The following is a 14,480-nucleotide window of genomic DNA, read 5'->3' as shown; positions in this document are numbered from 1 at the left end:
CCAAATCGGACAAGCTGAACCACTCAGCGCCAGTGAACTGGTTGGCAATCGCCTTCGATGCGTGGCAGTTTTCCTCACGATCGGTGAACGCAACTGCAGCAGCTGGAACTTAGGTTAGGTTTGTAGCTAGAAATGGAATTGAATTGACCATTCGAATTCACTTTGAACGCTGCTACTAAATTTGGCGTTTATTTGTGCATTCTTATAAGAAAATACGGACTTGGAGTCATTAATTTAATTTAGTTTTATTGATTTATTTTTATTTTTATCTACAAACGCAGGCAATAAGATCGTTGAGGTTTAAATTGAGGTGACGTGAGTGATATTCAACTGATAAGTACTTTACGAAGCCAAAGTGAAACTTGGAGTCTTTAATTTAGTTTTATTGATTTATTTTTATTTTTATCTACAAACGCAGGCAATAAGATCGTTGAGGTTTAAATTGAGGTGAGGTGAGTGGAGTGCAACTGATAAGTAATTTACGAAGCCAAAGTGAATTTTTCATCCAAGCTGAACTGGGATTTTGTGTGGAAAAAAGTTTGGAAGGAGCAATTCGGCCCTAGTCACAGATAGCATACGATGAGTACCATGAGGACTTAGTAAAAAAAGGCCAGATAGGCTATCTGTCCTCCAAAACTGTGCTCACAACACAACCCACTTGACGATCGATTTGTAACCGGTAAGACATCTGATGAGAATGTCAAGTGATAGAGAACACAGTTTACACCAAGGTCTTCAACAAGATAATGACTTTGTTTTTTTTACAACGATCAAACTGGTTGCGCGTTAATCCGGTGCGCATTAAGTTAAGGAATTCAATTTGCTTTAAACCCAGGACGTGTACCTTAAATGGCACAACTTTTTACTCGACCAGCCCACAGCCTTCTCCGTTGGTATATTAAAATTACCCTGGTTTACACAAGAAAGTCGCTCCAAAAAGACCGCCAAGACTACTTCATTGTACTTCTTTAGGATTTGGCCTTAATGAGTGTTGTTCATGGTTTATCACTGTGTTTCAAATTCCCTCCTAACCAGAAAAACGCAAGGGGTGGTAACATAAAAAGGTACTTTAGAGTACTAAGCATTCTTTATTGATTTTGAGTTACAATCAAGGAAAAGGATGGCTGCGCTTGCCTTTGAACAAGGAAAGCAATAAAGGTTTCCAACAGGACGTTCTATTCCCACTTAATTGCGCCTCAACTAAGACGATGTACGTTGGAGGTTGGTATCCCCTGCAGGTAGTCTCTTTAGAATGGGACAGCGCACATGACCTTTGGAGGTTACCATGTCGCAGAATCTTGGATCAAAAGATGCTTGATGATGTCAAACTTTAGTGTCCTCATCAAGCAAAACTGGATGCCTACCATTAGCAGAGAGCACATCTTACACGAAACCATATTTATTTGATTCAAGCAGACCGTATTTCTCATCATCATCATCATTGTCAGCTGTAATAACCGCGTACTCGTCGTACACTGGTTGTAGCTGCCGCAGTTTCGTTTACCGATGATTTGGGGGAGGGGGTAGGTAGCTGCGCATTGCACGCGCGAGCTGGTAGATTGATGCCTAAATCTAGCACTGTCAGTGGGTTGTCAAGCGGGGAGGGGGGTGGAAAAGGAGCTATGCATTGAAGGCAATAGCTTCGATGCACGAGCGCCATTGAGGGCGCGACTGGGCCATGTCTGACAATGTCTCCAGCCATTGATGTGGCCCGTCCTGTCAAGTGGTGAGGGGGTTGGAAGAGGAGCTATGCATTGAAGGCAATAGCTTGGATGCACGAGCGCCATTGAAGTCGTGACTGGGCCATATCTGACAATATCTCTAGCCACTGATGTGACCCGTCTCAGGGTTCCCATCCAGGAAGACGGCAATGACCAGCGCAGCTAAGTTTGCTGGTAATAGCTTTCATACTTCGCTGCCAAGTCATTGTTTGACCGCCTCTGACCCTCTTCCACTCTTCACGTGGTTGTGCGAAAAGAGTCCTTCGAGGAAGTCGGTCGACTGGCATACGCAACACGTGGCCAAGCCAGTGCAACCTATGAAGCATGAAAAGTTCATCTATCGAGGGTGAGTTATTTCTCCCAAATACCATTCGACGTACTTCAGAATTGCTGATCCGGTGTTCGCATCAGATTCGGGCAATGCTCCGAAGACATTGATGGTCAAACACTGAAAGTCTCTTGACGTCCTCGGCGCGCAGCGGCCAGGTTTCTGACCCATATGGTAATATGGAGCGCACCTCTGACCTTTGATTCAGAGACTAGGGTCAGGGCCCCCGAACAAAACCCTTCATTCTCCCACTGCTTCGTGGGTCAGACCGTATTTCTGAAGAAAGCTGTTTCTGGTCTCCTTAGGGCTCGATTTCAATCGGCGAAAAGCAGTACTATGAGTCTAAAACCCAAAGAATTAACCATTTCATCCCAGTCCACTAAGCTTTCACCCAAAAATGTGTACCCGCGACAAGCATGCAGCGTGAAATTTCCACATTTCCCATTCGTGTGAATAACATGAATGTGCACAAGCTCTGGTGCGGTTCAAAAACTGGCAAGCCTATTCCCATAGGTGTCACATGATTGTATCATCGAACGGTCAGCATTTGAAATGCTCTGTCTACGGCCACATCAACAGGGTTCCTTTGCTAGAAACCTATGAGAATATGACAAGTAAGCAGAAAAAAGCAATTAGATGCACAGAATGCGCACAACCTTTATCACCGGAACAAAAATGTCTGCTTCTACTCGAGTCGGGGGTTGTAAAGTCATGAAAGGATGACTGTAATTTCAGTAGGATTACTAACAAGTAGTTGTGGATGCTATTGTTACGCCATCAGCAGCGGCTGCAGCGAGATCGACGGTAACAACTATTTTACACAAATGCAACTGCCACCAAACCCGTAGAGGTCTTATTGAACAAATGAACAAACCTGAAGGGCTCACGTCGCTGTCTGATTCCTTTGTGTCCGTTTAAACTGATACTGATGTTCAATAAGGGAACTGTTAAAAACGTCTCGCACATGGCACACCATGTGTTTTTCCTCCGGACACCAGAATCCAAGGGGATAACCACATGTCTCACGATATGAATGAATAAATTTAGTCTCAAGACTGGTATTCGTGAGAAAAATAAGGTGGTTTTTGTAGCTTTTTGCTCACCGTGACAAACAAAGCCTATTCAAACTTTTCCATCGTTCCATTGTAGTTTCCAAGGGATTTATAAAACGGTCCTGGGGACCTATAAGGATATGTGGAAACAAGCGGACACGCACGGCCTTCCAAACAGTCGGTCGGCAGTGATAAAAAGGTTTTGTGCTCCACAGTTTGAAGACCCCTAGACTGCTGACGACGATCCAACCGTCCTGGTTTTATTGCCTTCCAAATTCAACGAAATGTTCCAAATGAGTCCGTAGGTTTTATATGATGACGTCTACCAAACCAGATCATGTTTTTGGTCTAAGCATGACACACTACTCATAAGGTTTGTGAAAACTCTTCTACAGCTCACGACGGGTTTCACCTGTTTCTTGGTGTTCACCAGGTAGGCAAAGTCCTTACGCTCCCACCAACCACATGTTCTGCTTGAAAGCAAACTGGACTCAAACAGGACCTCAGGGGGGGGGAGATGGCCCAAACGGTTAGAGCACGAATTTATTGACCGGAAGGTCTGTGGTTCGAATCCGACCTCTGCCTCTCGACTTTGCCTGTATAGGCTTGGGCAACCTGGCAGTATCCCAGCCCTTGTGCTTCCTCCGGGTGGCATGGCAGCTAGGCACCGAAAGGGTGTTACAGCTAAACGATTTTTTTTCAGATTCACATACCAATTCGGTCTACACTGCCATCTATCTAACAAGATCAGAACCGAGTTTGTCCCGGAACTCCTAAATGCAGGTATTTGTTCAAAATTCCAAACAATTTTCTGTCAAGAATGCAAGTTTTTGCCAGCAAGAAAAAAACTTCCGAGAAAGATGAACGATGGGTCACTGACACCACAATTGTCGGCAAAACCGCTCCCCATGTGACAGACAAACTCCCGTCAGGAAGTGAATTTCAATCTCTCATGCTGTTTGCATCCGAAATCCATAACGCTTCCATGTTTCCATGACGTCTTGGGGGTTGTGCTACATAAATCATGTGTTTTGCAGATGTTTGTTTTGTTGCTATGGTGTCATCAATCAGAAGCTTTTGCTATTCGTCCTCTTGAACGTAAGTTTTATTCTTATACGATATCTATTGAAAACAGGATCACTATCATTCCCCGCAACAAAGAATAGACCTGAAAATGAGTGGAACGACGTCCGTTGGATGACAAAAGAAGGTTATCCACTAGAACGCACTATTTGCGATACTCGTATCGTATAAATTTATCCGTACACTATATATATATACTGTATTATACATATATATATACGCAAAAATGCTTATACTATTAAATACACCCGGAAATACCTCTGGCTTTATGTTGCTTGTTAACAACCTGATGGTGTGATTACTTGTCATCCACAGGTGTACAACCGGAAGCAAACGGTGAAGATGGGTTGCTGAAATTTGTCTTGGTTGGTACCTACCTACGTTTGAAATGTCTTACGATAGAGCATGGCCCTGTTAGCTGTCCAACCAGAAGGTACCTGCTCCAATCAACCAGCCGGGCGCATGAAAATTACTCCATTGTTTAAGGTATGGTGCATTTTTTCGTGTCACAAAACTGTACTCTTGAGTCCCACCCCTTCAAGCACAAGGCGTAGTAGCGCACTTACTTTGTGCCTCCCATTTCTGGTAACGTCACGTAAATCTACATTATCCTACGGGCACTGTCCACACTACCGGTAACTTTGTAAGTAGTAATTTGGCGGTCAGGAAGCCCATCATCATCATCAACATCAACGACAGCATGACATCAGTGCTCAACACCAATGCTTCACTGCCGTACAGCCATGACTTATTTGAAAGCCTTATTGTAAAGAAAAGAATAAAGGTGGATGGGGGAGGGACTTAGTGCTAGCTTAACACAATCATTCCGAGGTGCCTACACCTCCAGACATTCATTCAGGCAATCTGGACAGAAACTGACAACAAGAACGCCACTGACATCGGTTGGCAGCCATATCTTGTAGTGAGGAAGCCCATACTGTTTGTTGTCAGAAATCTGTTCATTATTGAGCACAGACACAGTGGGTCCGGAGTTGTGAGGTTCACTAGTTGCGCTCTTAGGCTTTCCTTACTAGCTTTTAGATCACAGAATGTCCTTATTACCTGCCCACTATCCATACCTAATAATATAGCGGTGTAACGCTTGTATCATTCTTTAGAAAGATTCCGAATCGATTTCCCCACTTCATGCGCACCAACATTCTGTTGTTTTGTGCCCCAGAACATCATCCGTTGTGGAAGGTCAATTTTCAGTTTTTTCCACTGCAGCCTTCCGAAGATAATTAGATGAGGTTAACTGCGTAGCACCATCGATTTGGAGAAGCTAGTCTGACAAAACTGTCATGAATTTTTCACGAGGTCTCTGGACAGATATGTACAAACGGATCTGTGGGGCTTACAAATGAGAGGAGATTAACAACGAACGAGATAGGTGATACGTCCCTTACGAAGGCAGTGTATGGGCACTCCAATGAACGGGTAGAGGTGAAAGGAAGAAGGTGTCATCAGTCATCATCAACATCATCGACAGCATGACATCAGTGTTCAGCACCGATGCCCCACTGCTGTACAACCATGGTTTATTTGAAAGCCTCATTGTAGAGAAAAGAGTAAAGGTGAACGAGGGAGGGACTCACTGCTGGCTTAACACAATTATTCCGATGTGCCTACACCTCCAGACGCCCACTCAGGCAATCTGGATAGAAAATGACAACAAGAACGTCACTGATATCGATTGGCAGCCATATCTTGTAGTGCCTCCAACCAGACACAGTGAGGATCACGAGGTCCCCATTCTGGAAGAAGAGTAGCACCGACAGCACCCAAGCGTTTCGTGATCTCCTTCATAATCCTCTGCCAATTCAAGGGTTGGCCACCTCTCTGTTTACGCCACCCTGGATTGGGTATTAACAACAGCACTCTCTTCGGCAAACGATGGTTTGGCATACGTAGGTTATGCCCAACCAACGCACCTTCTGATGCTGGACACATTCTTCAATGGAAGTACCCATTACACAACCGAAAACACGTTTTCTAACTGCCTCGTTACGGATTCACCGACAACAACCCACACGAGATATGGTTCCGAGACAAGGATTGTCGAACACCTGAAGACGTCTCAGTTCAGCTGCTCGAATAGGCTAAGTTTCACAGCCATACAACAAAACAGTCCGTACTGTAGCTTGATACACACGTCCCTTCAAATTCAGGGATAAAGCATTCTGACACCATAGGTATCTCAGCCTCATCAGTAGTATCCACCGTTACACGGGTACACGACAAGCTTTGGCCCGAGTTCACCACGTCCAAACAAGGCTGTCCTCTCTGGCTCTTCCTCTTCAGATTTGCTACTAATATGCTGTTTGAAATTTCTCTGCATGCTTCTGAAGCCTAAAGGGCCTTCAGGACGTTATTTCGCAGATATTGAATATGCGGTCGATATTGTTCTCCCCGGTTCAGATCCTTTAGAAATGTATACCATTTTGAATAACCTAAATAATTTGCCGCACGATTTGGCATGCGCTTCACACGTGCAACATGTAAAGGACTACTTTAGACCGGGTGGCATTACAACTAAACCTCGTTCTTACAGAAGAGTCAGTCGACGTGGTAGATAAATTTGTTTACCTTGGAAGTTGTAAACGTTCCGGTGGGTTGCCTAAAGATGCCAGGGAAGGTTTTGCCAACCTCCGGCACCTATGGCACCGAACTGACGTCAGTTGGTCTGGTAAGGGTAGATTTTACACTGCGGCAGTGCCATCAGAAACGTGTCCTCGAAGCCCAGAGGCTCTGAGAAGCATTAATCTGGTATAGCGGGAACACCGGATCAGCAATGCTAAGTTAGTGCAAATATTTTTGGGAAGAGGAAATCCTCTTGCGATGAATAAATTACTCTGAGTACACTCTAATTAAACAAACTAGTTGGCACTATTACACTAGATAATTAAATAACTGATTACAGCGACTAATGAATTTATCAGCCGGTAAACTAGGTTGAGTCAACAACTGCTGTCCCACTAGATCAGAATCCGGGGACTCGCCAATGCTCCTTCACACTAACAGAAACGCCCTAAAAGCGCAGTCACTGGCACCGTGCTTCAAAGCCATTCCCATCAGTGCGTAGCTAAGCTTTCCATCCCCTCCAATGCTTGTTTGTATTTGTCATACTTTGCCACTAAACGGTGCTTGTAAGTGTAGGACCTCGAGGCAACTTACCCTCGAGGCATGGTTTACAGCTGATAAGGCGATCTGAATTGTTCCTTTTTAGAAGTGGGGGAATTGGTACTCGTACCTACAAAGTTAGTGAAGCGGCTATAGGTGTCGGCTAGTAAGAGGATACTGCCAACTGGATGCAGTAGGGCAAAGAACATCATCATCATCATCAACGACAGCATGACATCAGTGCACAACACCAATGCTTCACTGCCGTACAGCCATGACTTATTTGAAAGCCTTATTGTAAAGAAAAGAATAAAGGTGGATGGGGGAGGGACTTAGTGCTAGCTTAACACAATCATTCCGAGGTGCCTACACCTCCAGACATTCATTCAGGCAATCTGGACAGAAACTGACAACAAGAACGTTACTGACATCGGTTGGCAGCCATATCTTGTAGTGTCTCCAACCAGGCACAGTGAGGATCACGCGGTCCCCATCCTGGAAGGCGAGTAGCACCGACAGCACCCAAGCGTTTCGTGATCTCCTTCATACTCCTCTGCCAGGTCATGGGTTGGCCACCTCTCTGTTTACGCCACTCCGAATTGGGTATGGAAAATAGTACTCTTTTCGGTAAACGATGATTCGGCATGCGTAAAACATGTCAACAGTCATAAACACGCTCCACCGATAAGTGGAGCATGTGACGTTTGTTCAAGGAGGAATAAACCAATCCGATTTCTGGTGAGCACAACACAAGAATCTAATGGATAGATGAACGCTGAAATTCATTGAAAAAAATCGCTTTGTGTGGTAACACTAGCAAACCGCAGTTGTGTGAGTATGTATGTGTACACCCATCAGAGGATTTTTGATTTTGTAACCAATAAGAGAAGGCAAACTTAGTTTTATATCCCACGCCAGGCCGATTATTGTGAATCTGACATTCGACATCCAGACATATCACATTTGGGTGGCGGTTGTTTTTCTTTTCGTGTACTTTGTAACCAATTTTGATGACTCCAGAAACCGAATGAGGAGGCTAAAAAAACCACGTTTTTAACGCTCACTTGAGTGCAAAGCAATCATAAGAACGTCATTGGTGTCTAAATTTTGTCGCCGGTAAGAGGGAACCAAATGTAAACGCACGCCAAAGACATACTCAATTATCTGAATTATTTTCCCCGGAAAATAGTAGTTGCTTCAGTGAATCGATCTCCTAAAATATACATTTTAAACTACAATCCCAGATATAGTCAATTATTTTAAGGTTTTCACTTTTCACATTTAATTGCGTTGCTACTCTTGACACTGTGGGGCTTTTCTTTCCCCCATAATTACAGCTTTCTTCTAACATCTCGGAAACATTTCCTCAACTCCTATTTCAGTACGCATCACCAACTTCGCCAGAAGATTTCTCCTGTCTTTTGACGAATCTTAAACAAATTGCGATTTTCTGTGATACACACCATATGTTGCCTGATTCTCTCTGCGCAAGGAATAAACAAAAGTGCTGGAAAATAAAAAGTTTGTTTTGCATCCTGGATACCGCGAATGTGAAAAAAGGGAGAGCATTTTTTCTTTTAATGGATACATCGTCTCCTAAATCTTCAGGCTCATATTCGAATTTCGTGCGAAAGGTGACCAATGTTAGCAGTTTGCCTAAGGAGGGACATTTGACGTGAAGTCAGACGGATATCTCTCAACGGAAAAAGGATGACAAACTGTACAAAATCACCCACTTCCCTTGTTCCAGACTAACAGAAAGAATGCGTTTGACCACTGTGTAGCCCTACATCGTCATCATCACCATCGTCATCATCATCATCATCATCGTCATCATCATCATCTTCAGTCAACATTGTCTGGAATCCTGGTTACTCTAAGCATTGATGGGCGAGCGTTTTTGCTAACTCATACTCCAGTCAAAACGTATAAAGTACGAATTAAGATGGAATGGACTATCACTTCCCATGCACTGATCAGTCCAAAAGTCAGCGACATTAGGCCTACTCGGTGGGCGTCACGTGATTTGGTTAGATTGACACACAGAATGTCTGTTCAATATATAGAAACTGAACGCTCATCCCCAGAGACTGTTACCTAGCAGCATAAAGGTTCCTCCAGCATAAAGGTAAGACTGTAGGTTCCCCGCCCCACTCAACCCCGCGCTGACAATGTCAGGTCGATTGGTGATGAAACGTTCGCAATCCAACCTCCAAGCTCGGCGAACAGAACAACAACCAAGTTAATGGATAGATATTTTACGCGCAATAATTAACTTCTGCATATTCCGCTTTTCTGTCCGACAAGATCACATTTTGTCGCGCAGTGTTCCTCGAAAACACAAGAATTACGGTCAGCAGAAAAAGTGCCCGCTCGTAACACAATGATAATTAACAGGCGTTGCGAAGAAACGAAAAAAAATCGTGTGTTGGACGAACGTTGCAAGGTTTGTTGTAATAAAAATGTCAGTTCAACGTCGCTTAACAGAGAATTGTCTTCTATGGAGGTAAACGTTGGTAGCTCAGGTAGCGTAGATGGTCGTTGGGTTGTTCGCTGAGCTGGGCAATTTGATTGCAAACGTTTCATCACCAATCGAGGTGACATCATCAGTGCGTTATTGGAGAGCGTAGTGATGGGTAGCGGTGGCTTAGTGGTTGTGCTCCCGCCCGCTCGAATTAATTTAATCGGTACGAGAGTATCCGAGTGATCTCCACTAAGGAAGCGAAGCATCAGTGTTCAACATTGATATCATACTGTCAAGGTTGATAACTACTAGCGACCAGCAGACAAATACAAAAAATTCTGTCCAGTCTTTTAAACAAAAAACCACAATCAGGAATAACTTTCCCATACAATGACCGCCTCTGTATCCACGGCGTAGGATGGATTTTCTACCTAGAAATTCTCTGCAACATTTTTGACAGAATGCTTCTCAGCAAGAAGTGATTAACAAATTTTCAAAAATGCGCTTTAATGAAAATCCAAATTAATGCACATCACATCAACTCTTACGGAGGAGCTGCAAAACCCTGTACGCGTCTGACGGGACGTCCGCATCATGAGCATACTGGAAAGCAACACACCCATACGTGGCGTGTCAGTTGGTCGAAACATGACCATCCCACTGAACTCATTGTTCATGATGATGATCCTTTGTTGACTGGCTTCGAAAGGTATCTTCTTCTTTGGGGGTATCAGTCATATGTCATAAGTAAAGACGAACTCAGCTTTGTCCCCAGAGAATCGAACTCATATTATATATATATATATATATATATATAAAGCAACAATGGGTTCTCATGCTATTGGCAATAATAGATGAGGAGACCTAGATCCTGCTGTGTTAGACGTGTGAGGACAATAATCTGCTTACTGCAGATTACCGGCACGTCTACACTTCCCCAGGGAAACAGGTTAGAAAACCTCAGTCTGAAAAGCTACGCGCTCTGATCATCCAGCAGTCAATGTGATCGCGGGTGCCGTTGGTTTGATTTTCAGCGGCCAAATTTAGTTTAAAAAATGCTTAGTGAAATACTGGGTTTGTATGGCCTCCCGAACCCATATACGATGAATTCTTACTCGGTTCCTAGCTTTTTCCAGGATACACAGGACAGACCTAACCATGTTATTGACTTGTTAGGGATCGACCAAGTTGCACCAAAGAATATATCCTAGTCATCGTGATGCTTGATGACGAGTGTGACTCAGATGATATCGTGCAGTGAGTGAACTGTACCAACACAATAGAACGCACGAAACTTTTGAGAAAATTAGCTTAATGTCCCAGAAATCATGGTAAAAAGAGAATAGCATGCTTGAACACTACTTTGTTTCGCTAACTCGGTCGCTGCTTAGCAATTAGCCTGCATATCTATGCCTCCAAATTTGTCACACCCGGGATAATGCCACAAAAGTTGAGCACATAATGATCCCTAAATGAAATACACGCCATGGAAACCACTTAAATGAGTTTGATAGCTTAAGTTTACTTTTTGTAATAACAGATTCGCATGTAGTCGGGGAACGGGCCATAACAACGGAAGTCTCCTCTGTGAGAGACCTGTTACCTATTTTCTCAATGATTGTACAGACCATTTAAGGATATTTCTATGCGTGCTCAAAGTAACGAGACTATGACGAAACACAACACTTACCAAGTGTTTGTTGACCGTGTTGAACTGAGAAATCCTCGATCTGATTAGATATCAAATTCGCTAGATCGCAAAGTTATGTGAAATGGCTGCCGGCCGGAAGCCTGATGGTTAGTGCTGTGTGGCATTCAATCAACGGATCCTTGATTTTATAATCCAAAGCGCATGTTCAATGTAAACAGCCAGAACTATCCTAGGACACAGCGTTGTCACAGGTACGGTTCATTCGTCAGAAGTCACGAGTATTAGTTTGATGGACGTACAAGGCATGAGAATGCAACTGCCAAATTAACAAACTATTTTACGGCGACAAACCAATCAGTTAAAAGATGTGAGATCACTTGCGTCCAGTGAACCAATCAAAGCACAGCATCTTTATTTTAGGTCACGATTCAAACCAATCACCAAAGCTGAACACAATACATATGATGGCACCTGAACGGCCGAAATCTCTACTGAGTTTGTTGCATCTTTCGACTGGTTAGATTTGATTGTCTTAAACCACTGAAATGAGCATGTGTAACCATGCTTCTCGTAACGCTTCTCTTCCAATGATAGATCTTAATTACTTCCTTACGCTCGCTGTACGACCAATAGAGACGCCCTTGACAAATCAATTTGCCACGATCGATTACGCTTCCCAGTAGTTCGCAGGCACCGAATGTTCACGTGCTGATGCCACGTGACCCAATCAGGATCGCAACAGCTACAGCCTCGCGTGAAGCTGGCAGCCACGGATCCATTGGGCAACAATATTTTAGCAAGCAAAACGATGATAAATCATCCAGCCCTGGGTGGACGTACGGTACTAAACACAAGAACACTGTTGCCGCCTACTGTAATGCATATTCGGCCACTTTCACGCAAACAAATTCAGCCTGGCCACATCATGCAAACAGAGTCGAAACGTAGAGAAGAGAGGCTGTGTATCAAATACGGAATGTGCCCTCACGTCCTATATATAAAGTAGACTGAGTGTCTTCCGACAACGTTGTATCTAATTGTGTCAGAACCAACGACAGGTTTGAATTTTGGGCATCCAAAATCTAGTTTACTCTATGAAAATTTATTAACCTACACCCAAGAGATACCAAAGCACAGTGCTGTCCTGCGTCGAATCACCTCGTGATCCAACTTCTGCATCAACAACCCATAGGATAAACATGAACAGTTTTATCGAGTGGTACCGTGCGCATTCATTTTCAGGTCAAGTATAGTCTTATTAAAAATAGTTCACTAGTGTGGCGATCAGCTGTGGTTTTCATATGAGGCATTTTGAGTACCACCCATTTCTCAATTCTGGGTCGGTTCCATAGCATGTTTCAGCTGGGCTGTCGCCCCCTGGTGATCAAGTCAACCAGAAAGTCCTTCCATGAAAGACGTGTATGGTCCTCTTAAATTGTCCTCTGGGTCTCCAATTTGGTAGTTCCCACGCGGAACATCGTGTCGTGTTGAAAACATTCTTGGTTCTGTTTAACACATACCATTTAATGAAAGGCAAAACAATGGTACCTCATGGACTGCTAGAGTCTCTCTTAGTTCAGCCAATTTTTCCCACGTTCGAAAGATGTTTCATGTGTTAAGTTATCCCCCGTCAGCATTGAGTAGCCATTCAGAGCTGTGGGATGTCAACAACCTTTGGATCCTGGTAAAATTGACAAAACTATGAAAACACGGTCTACTTGGTGGATTAAATAACTCTCCACCCAACATGTTCGCTAAGAAAATTTACTCAGTAAAGATATCAATGGAATTTTCAGGACATCGTCCTCCAGAATGATCTACCCCCATGACACACGCAAATAATGGGTCTAGTCTAAAGAACTTTTTCCTAGAATGTCACTGGCGCGAGCTTCTCGACTCTGTATACCCGGAGAGAATGAATTTTCAGTCGTGGGTATGAACAGCTAACCACTGTCGGAGAAATATTTTACGATGCTGTTGATGATGATGACGTAGGACGATAAAATAACCGTCTGCATACTTAAAAAAATTCTTAAATCGTTCAACCAATAACAGTTATGGCACGCAACTACAACAGAACTCGTCGCATTATTTTCAGCGTCTGTAAAACCATTTATCTGCAAGATCAGAGTTCAGATCAACGCACAAACGGTTGATTCGACCGCCAGATTTTTCCCTAATGACACTTTGTTTCACCATGCTGCATCGAATTAACATCGTTCACTCGGGTTTAAAAAAAAACAGAATAACGATTTATTTTTCGTTCTCACGCAAATGGCGTGCCGTGGAATGGAAGCAATTTCAACACTTAATGAACGCGTGCAGATATTGCTCGTAATGTTTGTGATAAGGCATAAAATAGTTGAACGCAAGAAAGAACCTCAAAAAGTTGTATCTAGCCGGGAAAAAAAGTGGAAAAGTTCAAATCCAAGTGAATCCAGTCCCGCATGGGGCACTTCACAAAGTGAAACATCATTTCATCAAGACGGTATTGCTATTTCTGAAACTTATTGTTTATGATAGCACGCCCATTGACCTCCGGTGTATGTGTTCTTTTCACATTGTTTCTCATTTTAAAAAATCGTGCAGTATTTCTGCAGTGAAATAGAATGTTATCCGAATAAATGAAATTTGTGAGTTCGTTGGAATATCTATTGGAAACCTTATGGGGTAACCACAGATGGTTTCGCCATGACAAAACAATCTTTTATGATGCTTGGCCGTTAACTTTCATAGGATGAAAGTGCGAGAGCTTTTTATCCACTTCGCTCGTACTTTTAGTCTTTTCAGTTCTTCTACTCTTCCCAATGGTTTGAATCCTTGCCCCATTTTTTTCTCACGGACATTCGGAGAAGAAGTAGTCTCCTAATTTCGGGTCACCAAACAGATTCCCAAGAGCTCACTGGCCTTGTATTGAGCAGGTATTTCGATGAGGTTCACAAGCCAGTCCAGGGAATTCTCTCCGGTATACACCTTGGTGTTAACCACTCAAGTGTTACAACCAAGCCAACTTCACGCATTCGTTCCATGTCAAGATTTTCCCCCCCACCCCCCCCCCCCC

The 14,480-nt window shown here is 43.5% G+C and overlaps 2 protein-coding genes across 2 annotated transcripts in view; one reads left to right on the top strand and one right to left on the bottom strand.

Moving 5' to 3' along the window:
- The window catches only part of T265_06931 (hypothetical protein), a gene marked incomplete at both ends in the record, with an annotated part of 68,527 nt that extends 56,484 nt beyond the window's left edge, over positions 1-12,043 (bottom strand). The window contains one exon of the mRNA XM_009172334.1: positions 11,459-12,043. The remainder of the gene's footprint in view (positions 1-11,458) is intronic.
- Positions 7,868-14,480, top strand: part of T265_06932 (hypothetical protein) — a gene marked incomplete at both ends in the record, with an annotated part of 9,268 nt that continues 2,655 nt past the window's right edge. The window contains one exon of the mRNA XM_009172335.1: positions 7,868-7,931. Within this exon, the coding sequence (XP_009170599.1) occupies positions 7,868-7,931 (64 nt within the window). The remainder of the gene's footprint in view (positions 7,932-14,480) is intronic.

Source organism: Opisthorchis viverrini (assembly GCF_000715545.1).
Source record: "Opisthorchis viverrini unplaced genomic scaffold opera_v5_152, whole genome shotgun sequence".
NCBI lineage: Eukaryota > Metazoa > Platyhelminthes > Trematoda > Opisthorchiida > Opisthorchiidae > Opisthorchis > Opisthorchis viverrini.
The sequence above is the reverse complement of the archived record's forward strand: the minus strand, read 5'-3'. Positions and strand labels throughout refer to the sequence as shown.